Here is a 13,622-nt window from a genome sequence, read left to right as displayed (position 1 = left end):
CGAGTAACATCTTTCAGCTGTGGCGAGGGGGACGTTTGCCCAGGTTCACCTGGTGCACCAGTTGCGGCCCTATTTGGACCGGGAGTCACTGCTCACAGTCACTCATGCCCTCATCACCTCGAGGCTCGACTACTGTAATGCTCTCTACATGGGGCTACCTCTGAAAAGTGTTTGGAAACTCCAGATCGTGCAGAATGCAGGTGTGAGAGCTATCATGGGCTTTCCTAAATATGCCCGTTACTCCAACACTCCGCAGTCTGCACTGGTTACCGATCGGTTTCCGGTCACAATTCAAAGTGTTGGTTATTACCTATAAAGCCCTTCATGGCATCCGACCAGAATATCTCTGGGACCTCCTTCTGCCGCACGAATCCCAGCGACCAGTTAGGTCCCACAGAGTTGGCCTTCTCCGGGTCCCATCGACTAAACAATGTTGTTTGGCCGGACCCAGGGGGAGAGCCTTCTCTGTGGTGGCCCCGACCCTATGGAACCAACTCCCCCTAGATATCAGAGTTGCCCCCACCCTCCTTGCCTTTCGTAAGCTCTTAAAAACCCACCTCTGTCGTCAGGAATGGGGGAATTGAAATATTCCCTTCCCCATGGCTTATAAAATTTATGTATGGTATGACTGTATGTATGACTGATCTCTTAAACTGGGGTTAGATTTTTTAATATTAGATTTGTTTATGTTGCCTTTTTATTGTTGTTAGCCACCCCGAGTTTGCGGAGAGGGGCGGCATACAAATCAAATCAAATCAAATCAAATCAAATCAAATCAAATCAAAAAATAAATAAATAAATAAATAAATAAATTTCAAGCTGACAGCGTTCCGTCGATGGTGAGACCACATTTGGAATACTGTGTACAGTTCTGGTCACCGCACCTCAAGAAGGATATAATGGAACTGGGAAAAGTGCAAAAAAGGGCAACAAGAATGATCAAGGAAATGGAGCCTTGGTCTCTTCAGCCTTGAAAGACGGCATTTAGGAGGTGACTTGATCAAAGTATATAAAATCATGCATGGGATAGAAAAGGTGGATAGAGAAAAATTCTTTTCTCTATCACACAATACTAGGATGAGGGTGCACTCTCTAAAGCTCATAGGTAAGAAAGTGAGTGTTGGCTTGTCCCAGTTAGCTAGGCTATGAAACCTTCGACAACACCAAGCAGAGAATTTTAACAGAGCATTGATGTGTGATAAAGCTAAGACACAGACTTAGTTAAATAAGTATTGTTTACATATAAACAAAATATAAACAATCCAGAATAAGCATGAAGCAAATACAGAATAATATACACTGAGCAATTACAAGATTAGCACAAAACAAAACACAATATAGATAATAAGCATGAAGCTAAAATACAATACAGATAATAAACATGAAGCTAAAATACAATATAGATAAAAGCACAAAGCTAAAATACAATATAGATAATAAGCACGAAGCTAAAATACAATATAGATAAAAGCACAAAGCTTATACAAGCACAAAGCTTAAACACGACTCCCCCATCTCTCAGGCAAAAGTAAAGGAAATAACTGAGCAAAATAATGAGCTTCCATAGCTTCAATGAGGAAGTGACGAAACAGCCTTGAATATTAACTCTTCAAGTACAAATTAACCCTTTGAGTGCACATTAACCCTTTAAGTACAAGTTTGGTACAAGTGTACAATATGCAGTTTACAATGGCAATCCCTAACAATCATGTACCCTGTACTAACAGTGAGGACAAATAAAGGGAAATATTCCTTCACCCAGAGGGTCCTTGGTTGATGGAATTCACTTCCAGAAGAGGCTGTGACAGCTGCCAGCCTGGATAGCTTCAAGGAAGGATTAGACAGATTCATGGCTGCCAAGTGTATCGGTGGTTATTGAAACAGATGTCCAAGTGCCGCCTCTATGTTGGTTAACGCAGGTAGGATTCCCTTGGGTACCATTTGTTGGGGGGTCAATAGAAAAGGAGGGTTTTGCCCTCTCTTGCTGCCCCATGTACAATTGGTGGGCCACTGTGTGACACAGAATGCTGGACTCGGTGGGCTTTGGCCCGATTCAGTATGGCTCTTCTTATGTTTGTATGTCTAAGGAGCACAGATAACAGTCCAGGATGCAAGTCAGCTAGATGCATAAATCTTCCCTAATGAGGCGTCTCTGGTATTTTTTTTCACTTCACTCACTGTTCAGGGCTGTACCAGCTTCTGTAAAAGCAGGGATCGAAATCCATGGAATCAGAAGCAGTCTCTCGAGTCACCGTCTTCATGATGAACATTGCTTGCTACACCTCTTCTCCCATCAGCCTGTCCTATATATATTGACAAGGTGTGGCAAAATGTCCCATAGATCTAATCAATGTCTAGACTCCCTTCTAGAGAAATATATCAGGAATTAAAAATCCTGAGATAATATTTTAATGCAGAAGTTAGGCCTCTGTTGAGAATGCTGAGTCATTTTGAGGCAGTTGAGCATGCAGCAACCTAGTTGGAAAATACTGAGACAATCGGTTCTTTAAGCTCTTTTTATTGGCAAATGCAGCACAGCTCTTTTTGCAAGTGACTTCAAGTAAGAACGCGACTGGACTAAACAGTGCCAGCGCGCTCCTTTTATACTTTATTTTTCCTGCTAAAATCCGGCTGTCAAACTCTTAGCCAATCAGAACGCAGCAACCATTTCAACTATTTACATTTACCTCAGCATATATTTAACACCCCTCCCTTCTTAGTTCAGAGAAAGGTCACATAGTAAGCCATGTGACAAAGTCCTCCAATCGGCTTGGTCTGCGGGTAACTCTTTCAGACCTGCGCAGCTCAGTTAAGTCCTGGCAGTCGGTCGAAGAGGTCGGCTCGTTCACATCTCCACTGTAAGTCCAGGGCCTTGGTTGCAAATCGGCCCACAGTGTTGAGTCTGTGGACACATCGCTGACCTCCTGGGATGAAGCCCCTGCATTGCTGGAGGAGTGCTGCGGTCTCGGTGAGTAGACTTCAATGTCGATCGGGCTTTCGTTGGAACCCTCTGCGGAGAGTGAAGTTGAATAGTCCAGATTAGAGTTCAGGTTAGCCTGGAGGGTGTTGTAACGCTGCAGGTTCTTGCCGCCTCCATAAGTGGTCGATGTGTCTTTTCCACACACGACCATCGTCCAGATGCACATAGTAAGTTTTTGGCGCGGTTTGTTGAATTACAATTCCCTTAAGCCAGTTAAGCCCACCATTGAAATTCTTGACAAATACAGCTTGATCAATACATAATGTTCTTTGAGGATTTACAACAGTGTTTTTCAACCAGTGTGCCGCGAGACATGGTCAGGTGTGCCGCGAAGCTCAGAGAGAAAGAAAGCAAGAGAGAGAAAAAGCAAGAGAAAAAGCAAGCAAGAGAGAGAGAAAGCAAGAGAGAAAGAAAGCAAGAGAGAGAGAGAGAGAAAGCAAGGGAGAGAAAGAGCGAGCGAGAAAGAGAACAAGAGAGAAAGAAAGCAAGAGAGAAAGAAAGAAAGAGGGAGAAAGAGCAAGAGAGAGAGAAAGAGAACAAGAGAAAGAGAAAGCAAGAGAGAAAGAAAGCAAGAGAGAGAAAGAGCGAGAGAGAGAAAGAGAAGAGAGAAAGCAAGCAAGAGAGAAAGAGAACAAGAGAAAGAAAGCAAGAGAGAGAGAGAGAGAAAGAGAGGGAGAAATAAAGCAAGAGAGAGAGAGAAAGAGAGAGAGGGAAGGAGAGAGAGAGAAAAACATAGAGGGACGTAGGGAGAGAGAGAGAAAGAGAGCAAAAAAGAGAGGAAGGAAGGGAGAGAAAGAGGGAGGGAGAACGAAATAGAGCGAAGGGGGTGGAGGAAGAGAGAGAGAGAGAATTTTTTTGTCCAAACTTCCCCCCCCCACTCCATGTGCCCCAGGGTTTCGTAAATGTAAAAAATGTGCCACCGCTCAAAAAAGGTTGAAAATCACTGATTTACAACAACTTTTTCATGTTTACAATACCAATTTGGGACCTTAATTTTCTCCCCATTAACAGTTCAGCAGGGCTTTTTTGTGTCTTAGCATTAGGGGTGATATGCTGGGCTAATAGGAACTGGTCTAAGCGTTCTTGCACCTCCCCTGGTGCTGACCTTTTAAGGGCCTCTTTGGCTACCCTTACGTATCTTTCAGCCAACCCGTTAGTCCAAGGGGAAAAAGGCGAGATAAGGGCATGTCTAATTCCTAAATTATCTAGGAATATCTCCATTTGTCTAGCAGTTCATTGGGGACCATTATCTGACACAAGTACATCAGGGTAACCATGTGTGGCAAATAAACAGCGCAGGGCCTTAGTAGTGGTGTTTCCCATGGCAATGATTTCTACCCAATTTGAGTACGCATCTACCACTACTAAAAAAGACTGCGCCCCAATGGGGCCTGCAAAGTCTATGTGGATTCTGGACCACGGACCCTTTGGTGGTTCCCATTCCATGGGGGTAGACCTAGGAGGATTAGGTCTGGTTGAAACTACCTCCCGCTTGTCTTCTGTTTGAGCTCCGCCGCTGATGTTTCAGCAACTTCAACTGTTTGAGCTGTCTTTATGACAGTTTGAAGGGACGGTTCATCTTCTGTGAGGAGCTTGTTCCTCACCGTGGCATTCTTCATGCCGAAGATCAAGGCATCAATTAGTTGTGCCTCAGGGTTGTCAAACTTGCATTTTGACATGACGGTTCGAAGGCGGGTCGCGTATTTGTTGATCAATTCTCCATCGATCTGGCTCATTCGAGAGAACTGGTGCCGATAGACGATGGCTGGCTTGGTCGGCTTGAAGTGGGAGGCGAGTTTTTCAGTCAGGACATCCCAGGAAATGGAGTTTGCCGGCAGTGGATCAGTCAGCATCTGGGCTAAGGCGTATATTTCGGAGCTGCAGTAGTTTAGAAATATGGCTCTAGTTCTGGTGCTGTCAGCACCTCCGAGCCCCGCAGCTTCTAGGAAGATTTTGAATTTTGCGAGGTAGTCGTCCAGGTCGACTTCTCCAGGTCGAAAGGATCAGGAGCTCGGCCGACGGGGAGGTTGTCCATTCTTCCAAAAACGTGGGGTCGCCGTTCCTCATCGCCAGTGAAAAATACTGAGACAGTCGGTTCTTTAAGCTCTTTTTATTGGCAAAGGCAGCACAGCTCTTTTTGCAAGTGACTTCAAGTAAGAACGCGACTGGACTAAACAGTGCCAGTGCGCTACTTTTATACTTTATTTTTCCTGCTAAAATCCGGCTGTCAAACTCTTAGCCAATCAGAACGCAGCAACCATTTCAACCATTTACATTTACCTCAGCATATATTTAACACTAGTAATTATGTAAATAGTATTTAACTATGCAAGAGCTCTCTGTTCGTTCTCTCCCTCTGTTCTATGATCCTGATCTGTGTAAAGTGTGCTCTGAAGTTGCTGTATTGATCTGTTGGTTCCTGTGAGTTATTATAACTGAGATAGTTGTAGTGAGATACTAGTGAGATACTAGTGTGATGTATGTATAGTATAGATATCAGTGTTCCCTCTAATTTTTTCCCGGTGTGGGCAGAAAAGTATAGTGTCTGAGCAGCAGTCCCTTCGGGACTGGGCGGCACAGAAGTAGAAATAAATAAATAAATAAGAAAAATAAATAAATAAATAAGAAAAAAATCCCTTCTTTTTTATTAAAAGACATTAATAATAAAACAAAACCAAAATTTATTACTATTAAAACTAAAACAACCAGCAAAACTAAAAACACAACTATTAATAAATCCATGCTTTAAAATCTTCATTTCTTGAATATTTATCATAGTATTATAATAACCTAATAATACTATGAAAATCTATCTGAACACAATGCATCAATTAATATATTTCCATATTTACTTTTCTATAATTTCATTCAATATTTCCAAGCTCAATTACTTTTCAGGCACTTCAAGTTCTGTTTTAAGAGAACTGTCTGAGACAGCTTATTTACAATGTAAATAAGAGGCTGTCATAAAGAAGGGGGAGTCAAGTTATTCTCCAGAGCACCTGAAGGACAAGAAACAGTGGGTAGAAACTAATCAAGGAGAGAAGCAACTTAGAAGCAAGAAGTGAATGTGAGAACAATTAATCCATGGAACTACTTGCCTCTAGAAGTTGTGAATGCTCAAACACTGGAAGTTTTAAAGAAGATGTTGGATACCCACTTGTCTGTAGGGTTTTCTGTGTAAGCAGGGGGTTGGACTAGAAGACCTCCAAGGTCCCTTCCATCTTGGTTGTTACAAAATGTTTCACATTTTAAAATATCTGTACAAGCCACAAAGACATCTCTTTAGAGCAGTGATTTTCAACCTTTTTTGAGCCGCGGCACATTTTTTACATTTACAAAATCCTGGGGCACACCACCAACCAAAATGACACAAATCAAATCAAATCAAATCAAATCAAATCAAATCAATACATACATACATACATACATACATACATACATACATACATACATAACCACCTCGTATATACAATCCCATGTAACATCCCCTTATAAATACAGTCAATCATCAATCATCCCTACTCAAATTTATATCTCATTTCTGGGTACTTCTCCTGTCTTTCCCCCTTTTCTCTCTCATGTTTGTCATTTCTCTCTCTTCCTCCCTTTTTCCCCTCATTCCTTTTCCCTCTCACTTCTCCTCTTTTTCCATCCCTGTCTCTCTCCCCCCCCTTATGTGTGTGTGTGTATACACACTGGAACCATTTCCAAAACCATTTTTTGTCTCCTGCGTTCCGGGTGCAGGAGGAGCCACGCCGAAAGGCAGGAGACAGCGGAGGAGGAGAGGGGGCGGGCGGGGGGCAGCGCCGAAAGGCCGAGGGGGCCGGAGGCACCGTGGGGGGGCAGGGGCGGCCGCGGCTCCCTTCCCTTCTGCTGCCGGCGCCTCCCCGCCCCCCCCCCCCGCGGGCTGGCAGGGAGATGAGGAGCGCGCAGCCGTGAAAAAGGGTGCACGCGGGGGTATTTTGGGGTGCTTTCGGGGAAGCGACGAGAAGCCATGGGCGCGAGGGGGCCGACTTTCAAAGCAACCTTTGCCGGCCTCCCGCGGGAGGGTGCCAATAGCGGCGGCGGGGGGGGCAATTGCGGGGGGGGGGCGGACTGCCTCACGGCACACCTGACCATGTCTCGCGGCACACTACTGTGCCGCGGCACACCGGTTGAAAAACACTGCTTTAGAGGAACATCTTCCCACCTTGTAGACAATACTTCCAGAAACTGGGAAAAACCATAAACAACTTCTACATCTAGTATCCAATATCCAGTATCTAGTTCAGTAAACACAGATCAGTTTGACATGCCTTGATTGTTAATGAATTATTAGTCTCTCTAGGACTTTCAGCTGACTTGCACCTAAGGAGGTTGTTTTGATTTTTTTTTTTTTGCAAAAGCAAAACCAACATCATTTAGAAGCAGTTAAAAATGCCTTCAATTAGAATTTAAAAAAAATACAATATTCAATTAGAAAAAGCCATACTTTTCTCTCCTTCTTTCTTCCCCGCTCCTTCCCCAAGGTGGAAATCCAATCCAGTTTTAAAGTCAGGCAGCATTTTGGAGGGGGGGGGGTGTTTAACCGGCTGGAGTTTTTTCTCTTTCTCTTGAGGGTGGAAATCTAATCCAGTCAGTTTTAAAGTCACGCGGCATTTTGGAGTCGGAGGGAGGGGGGAAATGAAGCGGCTGGGATTTTCTGTTTCTCTCGAAGGTGGAAATCCAATCCAGCCAGTTTTAAAGTCACGCCACATTTTGGAGTCAGGACAAATGATCAACATCTGGTCACTTTATTCTAATTGCCAATTCCAGCGCAGAGGTCAGACCTCCGTGCTGGAATTGGAAACTCGTGGGCAGATATCTCAAATATCCTGCGCTATAGCGCACAACTCACGTTAGAGGGAACACTGATAGATAGTATACAGTAGTAGTGTAAATAAGAAGCAAATATATTTTTCCAAGACTTCCTACTGCTGCTATGTTTCATTGAAGACTTCAACTTCATATCTACTGGTCTGTGGCTGGCTGGTTGGGCTGATTTGCTGCTTGGCCTGGCTAGTTTCTGCAAATGCAGCTCTGATAAGATATTCATGCCTGGCTCTAATCCTTCTGGCCTTCTCATCTAAGAGAGAGCCCTTAAAGTCTCCATCGTCCTCGGACTCAGACACCACCACCATAACTGGGGGTGCTAACAGCCTCTGCTGATTCCTCAGTCCCTAACTCTCCCTCACTCTCAGACTCAGAGGGCAAGAACATGGCCCTGCAATGCCAGTACTCCTCTGTCCCCTGGTCCTCAAAATCCACAACCAGCTGAACCGCACGTGGACCACTCACAACACAAACTATTGCCCAAGCCCCTCCAGTAGCTGACTCAGAGGAGGAAGACAAGGCGTGGGAGTGAGGGTCAGCACCAGGGCAACCTGAGAGCTCCGAGGTGGAAGAGGGAATGGAGCTGGCAGAGACAGACAGAGCCTGGGTCGTCCATCAGCCCTCAGATGGAGAATCCACAGCCCCCAGGTCTGGAGGTGGCTGAGGAGGAAGAGGAGAACCCAGTGAAAACGGTAGCAGTGATAACCTGCTATTAGAATAGAAGGTGCTATTTCCGGTAGAGATTTTTGGGAGGCATGCGCAGCTGCGTGCCCCGACACACGCACACACGTCCCTGTACGAAATTTGGCTTCTGCACATGCACAGAAATTTTGTGTGAAGACGCTCACGCAAGTGAGATTTTGGTGACTTTTGCAGATTTTTTTGCTTCTCATGTTCAGAAATCACCAAAATCTCGCTCATGCGAGCGTCTTCACGCAAGATTTCACTTGCTGCGCATGTGCAGAAGCCAAATCTTGCACCGACGGGCATGGGGTGTGCTCCGGTAGCACCGAAGATGGCAGGCCTTCACTGACCGGTAGCAACCCGCTGGTGATGTGGGTGCCACCATCAGTCAACAAACATACTTGACATTAATCGGCCAGAGGACTAGAGTCTAATCGCCCCAAGCCTAGCAGCACAGAGGAGTCCTAAGACTCTTGCAAAAGGCAGGGAGGGTGGGGGCAGTGCGAATCTCTGGGAGAAGCTGATTCCAGAGGATCGGAGCCCCCACAGAGAAGGCTCTGCCCCTAGGCCCCACTAAGTAACATTGTGTAGTTGACGGGACCTGGAGAAGGCCGACTCCAGTCACTGGGACTCATACAGCAGAAGGTGATCCCGCAAGTAATCTGGTCCGATGCCATGTAGGGTACCAACACTTTCAATTCTGTCGGGAAACCAATCGGCAGCCAATGCAAGCCGCGAAGTGTTGGAGAAACATGGGCATGCCTAGGAAGGCCCATGACCGCTCACGCAACTGCATTTTACACAATTTGTAGTTTCCGAACACTCTTCAAAGGTAGCCCCATTGCAGTAGTCGAATCTTGAGGTGATAAGCACGTGAGTGACTGTGAGTAGAGACTCCCTGTCCAAATAGGGCCGCAACTGGTGCACCAGCTGAACCTGGGCAAATGTTAAAGCTAAAATCAGATATATATATTTAAAAAAAATATCCCCCACTGATGTCAGTCTTGTTTTTCCCCAAATGTATGGCTGATTTCAGGGAAGCGACGTCGGGGTCAGGCTCCGTTACGGTATGGATGAGCATATCAACAAAGGGAAGGGAAGGGAAGTTGAGGATTCTCAAAGCTAATTCAGAAATAGTTCTTAAAAATCAACCATATCTAGTGCCTTGGGAAGAAAATTCCTAATGCCAAGCTGAGGGGCGTTGGTGGTTAAGAGGCCAAAAATATTACTGAACCAGAAAGCAAAGACAGACTCTGGCATGAAATTTGGGGTGGGATTTCATACTTAAAAATAGTGCTAGCTGCTTTTAAAAATCAGCCATATTGGGTGAGCAGAGAAGAACATCTCTGTTTGTTGGGGTTCCGGTGGCTGGGGGGGGGGCAATTTTTTATTGAACCCAAATGCAAAAATAGAATCTGGGAAGAGATATTCGAGGTGGCATTTCATGCTTTCAAACAGTGCTGGTGGTTGTTTTTAAAAATCAAACATATCTGTTGGGGGGGGGCGGTTCTGACGCAGAGTGTGTGAAGCACAACTGTGGGTCTTGTGCGATTCCTTACCTTGATCACTTGAATTTTCTCCATGTTGCGCGTGGCAGCTTCACGGGTGTGCACCAGGATGGTGAAGGAACAACCTGCAACAAAACGAGGTAGAGAAAGAGAGAGGCACAGATTTTAAATAAAAGAGGCCAGATTCAGAGTTACCACCTGGGATTAAATACACTAGTCCTTAACTTACTGTATTTTTCAGAGTATAAAACACACTTTCCCTCCCCTAAAAGAGGCTGAAAATTTGGGTACATCTTATACTCCGAATCTAGTTTTCCTGAAGCTTTTTTCCCCCAGCCCTAACAAGGTGTTAATCTAACCAGCTCTTCCTGGCTTGCAGGCTTCTTCTCTTTTTTTTTCTTTTTTTAAATATTTTTATTAAATTGCATAGACAGACATGACATACATAACATGTAACACTTTGTGGAGCTACAGTCACTCCGCTCAGAGTAGAAGTCATCTTTGTATTTAAAAAAAAGTTTAAAAAAAGATCTTATCATTGTTTAACACCGTCTATAAAATACTTGAAAATATCAATTATAAGGTAATATGTAAAAGCACATCTAAAGTATTTAAGAACATATATAAAAATTTTAAAATTATGACTAAAATAAGATAAAAAAAGAAAAAAAAGTAGAAGAAGAAAAAAGGAATTTACATTTATATTGTAAATAATCACCATCTAATACAATATAACTACTAGGTACAAGTACAGTGAACCCTCGAGTTTCGCGTCCTCAAGGATCGCGAAAGGGCTATTTCGCTAGTTTTCCACCCGGAAGTAAACTCCACCATCTGCGCATGCGTGCCCTTCCACGCATGCGTAGATGGTGGAGTTTCCCCGCCGGGCAGAGGCTTCCCTGGGTCTTCCCCCTCTTTCTCTATGTTGCTTCTTCCTCTCTCACACTGTCTTCCTCCCTCTCTCATCTTTCTTTCCTTCTCTCTCTTTCTCTATCTCTCCCCCTCTTGCTCTCGAGCGGCCGCCTAGCAGCTGATCTGCTCGGCAGCGCAGCAGCAGCGAGGAGCCGAAGATCTTCGGCTCCTCGCTGGTGCTGCGCTGCCGAGCAGATCAGCTGCTAGGCGGACGAAGGAACCTTCCCTGGGTCTTCCCCGCCCGGATCTTCGGCTCCTCGCTGCAGCCGCGCGCCCCTCGCCTTCGCCTCACCTGGCGGGCGAAGGAGGGCGCAGCTCCGGCCGCTCGCCTCGGAGCCGGTCTGCCTCACTGGCCGGATCCAGCGGGGGAGGGGGGGAAGCGAAGGCGCGGCGATGGGCAAGGGCTGCCAGTGAGCCTTCTCCGTCCCTTTCCTGCTGCACCGGTCTGGGGCCAAGTGGGCGGGGGGCGGCCGGGACCTCGCCTGTCTCCGCCGCCCGCATCGCCCCTCCGGCGGGCCGGCCTCCCCCGCCCGCCTCTGCTGCAGCCGCCACCGCCTCCCCGACTGGCACAAAAGGGCCCCGCCCGCCCCGCCCCGAAGCTTACCTTGCGGCGGGATTCCCTCCCCCCGCAGCCAAAACTAAAAGCCTGTCTCTTTTTTTTCTTGCGGCGAGCCCAAGCCGTTTCTCTCTCGACCGCAGCCGAGCTTCCCTCGGCCCCCTTTGGCCCCGTCGCCTCCTCCCCGCCTGCCTTTCCTCGCCAAGCGCACGAAAAAAAAGAGAGAAGGCTTCTACCAGAAGCCGGGTGATGGCGGAGGAGCTCCGAAAGCTGGCTAGCGGCTTTTCCCCCGCAAGAGATCCTTCATGCCCCTGCCCGCCGTCCCCGGCTTCTGGTAGAAGCCTTCTCTCTTTTTTTTCGTGCGCTTGGCGAGGAAAGGCAGGCGGGGAGGAGGCGACGGGGCCAAAGGGGGCCGAGGGAAGCTCGGCTGCGGTCGAGAGAGGAACGGCTAGGGCTCGCCGCAAGAAAAAAAAGAGACAGGCTTTGAGTTTTGGCTGCGGGGGGAGGGAGTTAGGAAAGTCCTACTTCTCTCCCCGCAGCTAAAAACTCAAAGCCTGTCTCCTGCCGCCCGGTTTAGCCAGGACACGAGCGGCGAAGTGACACCCCCCCACCCCAGCACTTTGAATCCCGCCGCAAGGTAAACTTTGGGGCGGGGCGGGCGGGGCCCTTTTGTGGCAGTCGGGGAGGCGGCGGTGGCTGCAGCAGAGGCGGGCGGGGGAGGCCGGCCCGTCGGAGGGGCGATGCGGGCGGCGGAGACAGGCGAGGTCCCGGCCGCCCCCCGCCCGCTTGACCCCGGGGGGCTGAAGGGAGCCGGGCGGGGGAGGGCGGGGGCTACTCGGTTCTTCCTCAGCCGGGGGTAGCCGGAGCGCCGGCCAGGCGGGGGCGGGCAAGGCGTGGCGGGGGCTGCGGGGCGCGCCGGGCTCCAAGTTGCCGCGCTGCCTTTGTAAACCTGCCCGAACGAGGGAGGCGAGGGAGCCCCTTTGTTGGCCGGCGGCCTGGCCGGCCCTTGGCGCGCGGTGCCCGCGGGGACTGCTGCGGCGGGGACTGCCCACTGCCTTCGCCCAGACCAGAGAGGCGTCGCTCGGCTGGGCTGGCGGATCCGCGGAGGCGTCGCCGAGGCCGGGCTGAGCAGCGCTGTGTTGGGAGCCCGTGCCGTGGGAGCGGGCAGCTCAGCCTCGCTGCGGCGGCGACGGCGGCTTTGCGGGTCCTCGCTGGCGGCCTTTTCCCTCCTCCCGCCGGGCGGAGGAGGCTGCGGGGCTTTCTAAAGGGAGGAAGAACTTGCTATCGAGCCTGCTAATGAAATCCAACCGGCGGAGGGTCTGAAATTCCACCCGAGGGGAAATGGGGGGAAAAAGCCCAGCCGGGAGCGTGGCGCCAGGCATTGTTCTCCGGACCCCGCCCGCAGCCTGGAGAGGGAAAGGGCCGCCGTGGGTTGGATTTCATTAGCAGGCTTGGGAAGCGGAGCTGGCAACGGCGGGTGAAGGGCGGGCGGCGGTGGAAGTAAAAACACCATCTGCGCTTGCGCGGATGGTGTTTTTACTTCCGCAGCGCTACTTCGCGAAAAATCGATCATCGCTTGGGGTCCTGGAACGGAACCCTCGCGATGATCGAGGGTTCACTGTATATTTAAGGTAGTACAGTGGTGCCTCATGATACAAACTTAATTGGTTCCAGGAGGAGGTTCGTAAGGTGAAAAGTTCATAAGACGAAACAATGTTTTCCATAGGAATCAATGTAAAAGCAAACAATGCGTGCAAATTTGGCTATGGACAGCCAAAACTACCCCCGTGCACCCTTTTCCAAGGCCGCGCAAGGAGCCGGGCTTGAAGTTGGGGGCGGGGAGCGACAAAAGTGCGGAGGCCGGATCTTTGCTCCTGGCGCTGCGGGGCAATCCTACGCCCCAGGGGCTTCTGCGAGTACCCCCTTGATGTCCAGAGGCCCCCTGTTCTGGATCTGACCCTCTGGGTCTGATTGGATCACTACAGTGCGACCACCAGGGCAAAAACACAGGTCTGTTGACGGAGCCCCGTCTCCAGCTCCCGACACGGCTCAGCTGCCACCAGAAGAGCAGGCTTCTTTTCATTGGTATTCCCTCCGAAAAAGGTGCTAATCATCTTCCCGGCTCTTA

General features: G+C 48.5%; 1 protein-coding gene across 1 annotated transcript in view; it reads right to left on the bottom strand.

The window, feature by feature from the left end:
* Window positions 1–13,622, bottom strand: part of MAD2L2 (mitotic arrest deficient 2 like 2) — a 36,783-nt gene that overhangs the window by 3,012 nt on the left and 20,149 nt on the right. The window contains exon 7 of the mRNA XM_070759510.1: window positions 10,078–10,151. Coding sequence (XP_070615611.1) covers window positions 10,078–10,151 — 74 coding nt within the window. The remainder of the gene's footprint in view (window positions 1–10,077; window positions 10,152–13,622) is intronic.

Source organism: Erythrolamprus reginae, chromosome 8 (genome assembly GCF_031021105.1).
Source record: "Erythrolamprus reginae isolate rEryReg1 chromosome 8, rEryReg1.hap1, whole genome shotgun sequence".
Taxonomy (NCBI): Eukaryota; Metazoa; Chordata; class Lepidosauria; order Squamata; family Dipsadidae; genus Erythrolamprus; species Erythrolamprus reginae.
Note: the sequence above shows the minus strand (reverse complement) of the source record. Positions and strands in the feature narration are given on the sequence as shown.